The sequence below is a fragment of the Propithecus coquereli genome, unplaced genomic scaffold, assembly GCF_000956105.1.
Source record: "Propithecus coquereli isolate 6110/MARCELLA unplaced genomic scaffold, Pcoq_1.0 Scaffold268, whole genome shotgun sequence".
In the NCBI taxonomy this organism is placed as follows: Eukaryota; Metazoa; Chordata; class Mammalia; order Primates; family Indriidae; genus Propithecus; species Propithecus coquereli.
Genome location: NW_012148263.1, coordinates 3,607,475 through 3,608,553, shown reverse-complemented (window position 1 = coordinate 3,608,553; position 1,079 = coordinate 3,607,475). Strand labels below are relative to the sequence as shown.

Genomic DNA, 1,079 nt, shown 5'->3' with positions numbered 1-1,079 from the left:
TGATTGTTGCTGCTGGTGTTGGTGAATTCGAAGCTGGTATCTCAAAGAATGGGCAGACCCGTGAGCATGCCCTTCTGGCTTACACACTAGGTGTGAAACAACTAATTGTTGGTGTTAACAAAATGGATTCCACTGAGCCGCCCTACAGCCAGAAGACATACAAGGAAATTGTTAAAGAAGTCAGCACTTACATTAAGAAAATTGGCTACAACCCTGACACAGTAGCATTTGTGCCAATTTCTGGTTGGAATGGTGACAACATGTTGGAGCCCAGTGCTAACATGCCTTGGTTCAAGGGATGGAAAGTCACCCGTAAAGATGGCAACGCCAGTGGAACCACACTGCTTGAAGCTCTGGATTGCATCCTGCCACCAACTCGTCCAACTGACAAGCCTTTGCGTCTGCCTCTCCAGGATGTCTACAAAATCGGTGGTATTGATTTATTTTTATTTGAGAAAATGTTTATATTACCAAATATGGAAGTAATGGCTTGCTCAGAGTATCTAAACTGACCTCAGTTCAGCAAATTTGAAAAAAATCTACAGAAAAAAATCTAAAGAAAGCCCCACTCACAAAAGTATGCTGGGTAAGGCAGATAGAGACTTGAGTTTTAGGGCAGAAAGAAAGAGAGGGAACAGATCACTTAGCTTGGTGAGTCAGGATAATGAGTTTATGTTTGTTCTCATTTTGAAAGGAAACCATTCACATCTTTAGAGCAGAGGAATGACATGATCATGACATAATTTACATTTTAAAATATAATATCACCTTGCCTGCCTTACGGAAACTGCGTTGTGCAAAGATCAAAGGTTGGAGCCAGGATATGACTTAGGTGGATATTTCTGAGAGGATGGTTTTGCTCTTTATTAGAATAGGTTAGAATGGGGTGGAACAGAGTTGAGGAGAAAAATCGAGAGTTCCATACATTTATCTACATTGTGTAGATACATGGAAAAAATAAGTGGGCCTAGGCTAAAGCTATGATTTATTTTAACTTTTAAAGTTAAGGAGGAGAATCCAGGCAAAGCTAATTAGATGAAAATTCAAATGAGGTAGGCATAAAGAGCAACTGATATTGC

General features: G+C 40.0%; 1 protein-coding gene across 1 annotated transcript; it reads left to right on the top strand.

Moving 5' to 3' along the window:
* Positions 1-6: 6 nt before the first annotated feature.
* LOC105812864 (putative elongation factor 1-alpha-like 3) lies at positions 7-512 on the top strand. The gene has a single exon (XM_012647413.1). The coding sequence runs from the start codon at positions 123-125 to the stop codon at positions 510-512; it is 390 nt and encodes a 129-aa protein (XP_012502867.1). The 5' UTR covers positions 7-122.
* The last annotated feature ends 567 nt before the right edge of the window (positions 513-1,079 follow it).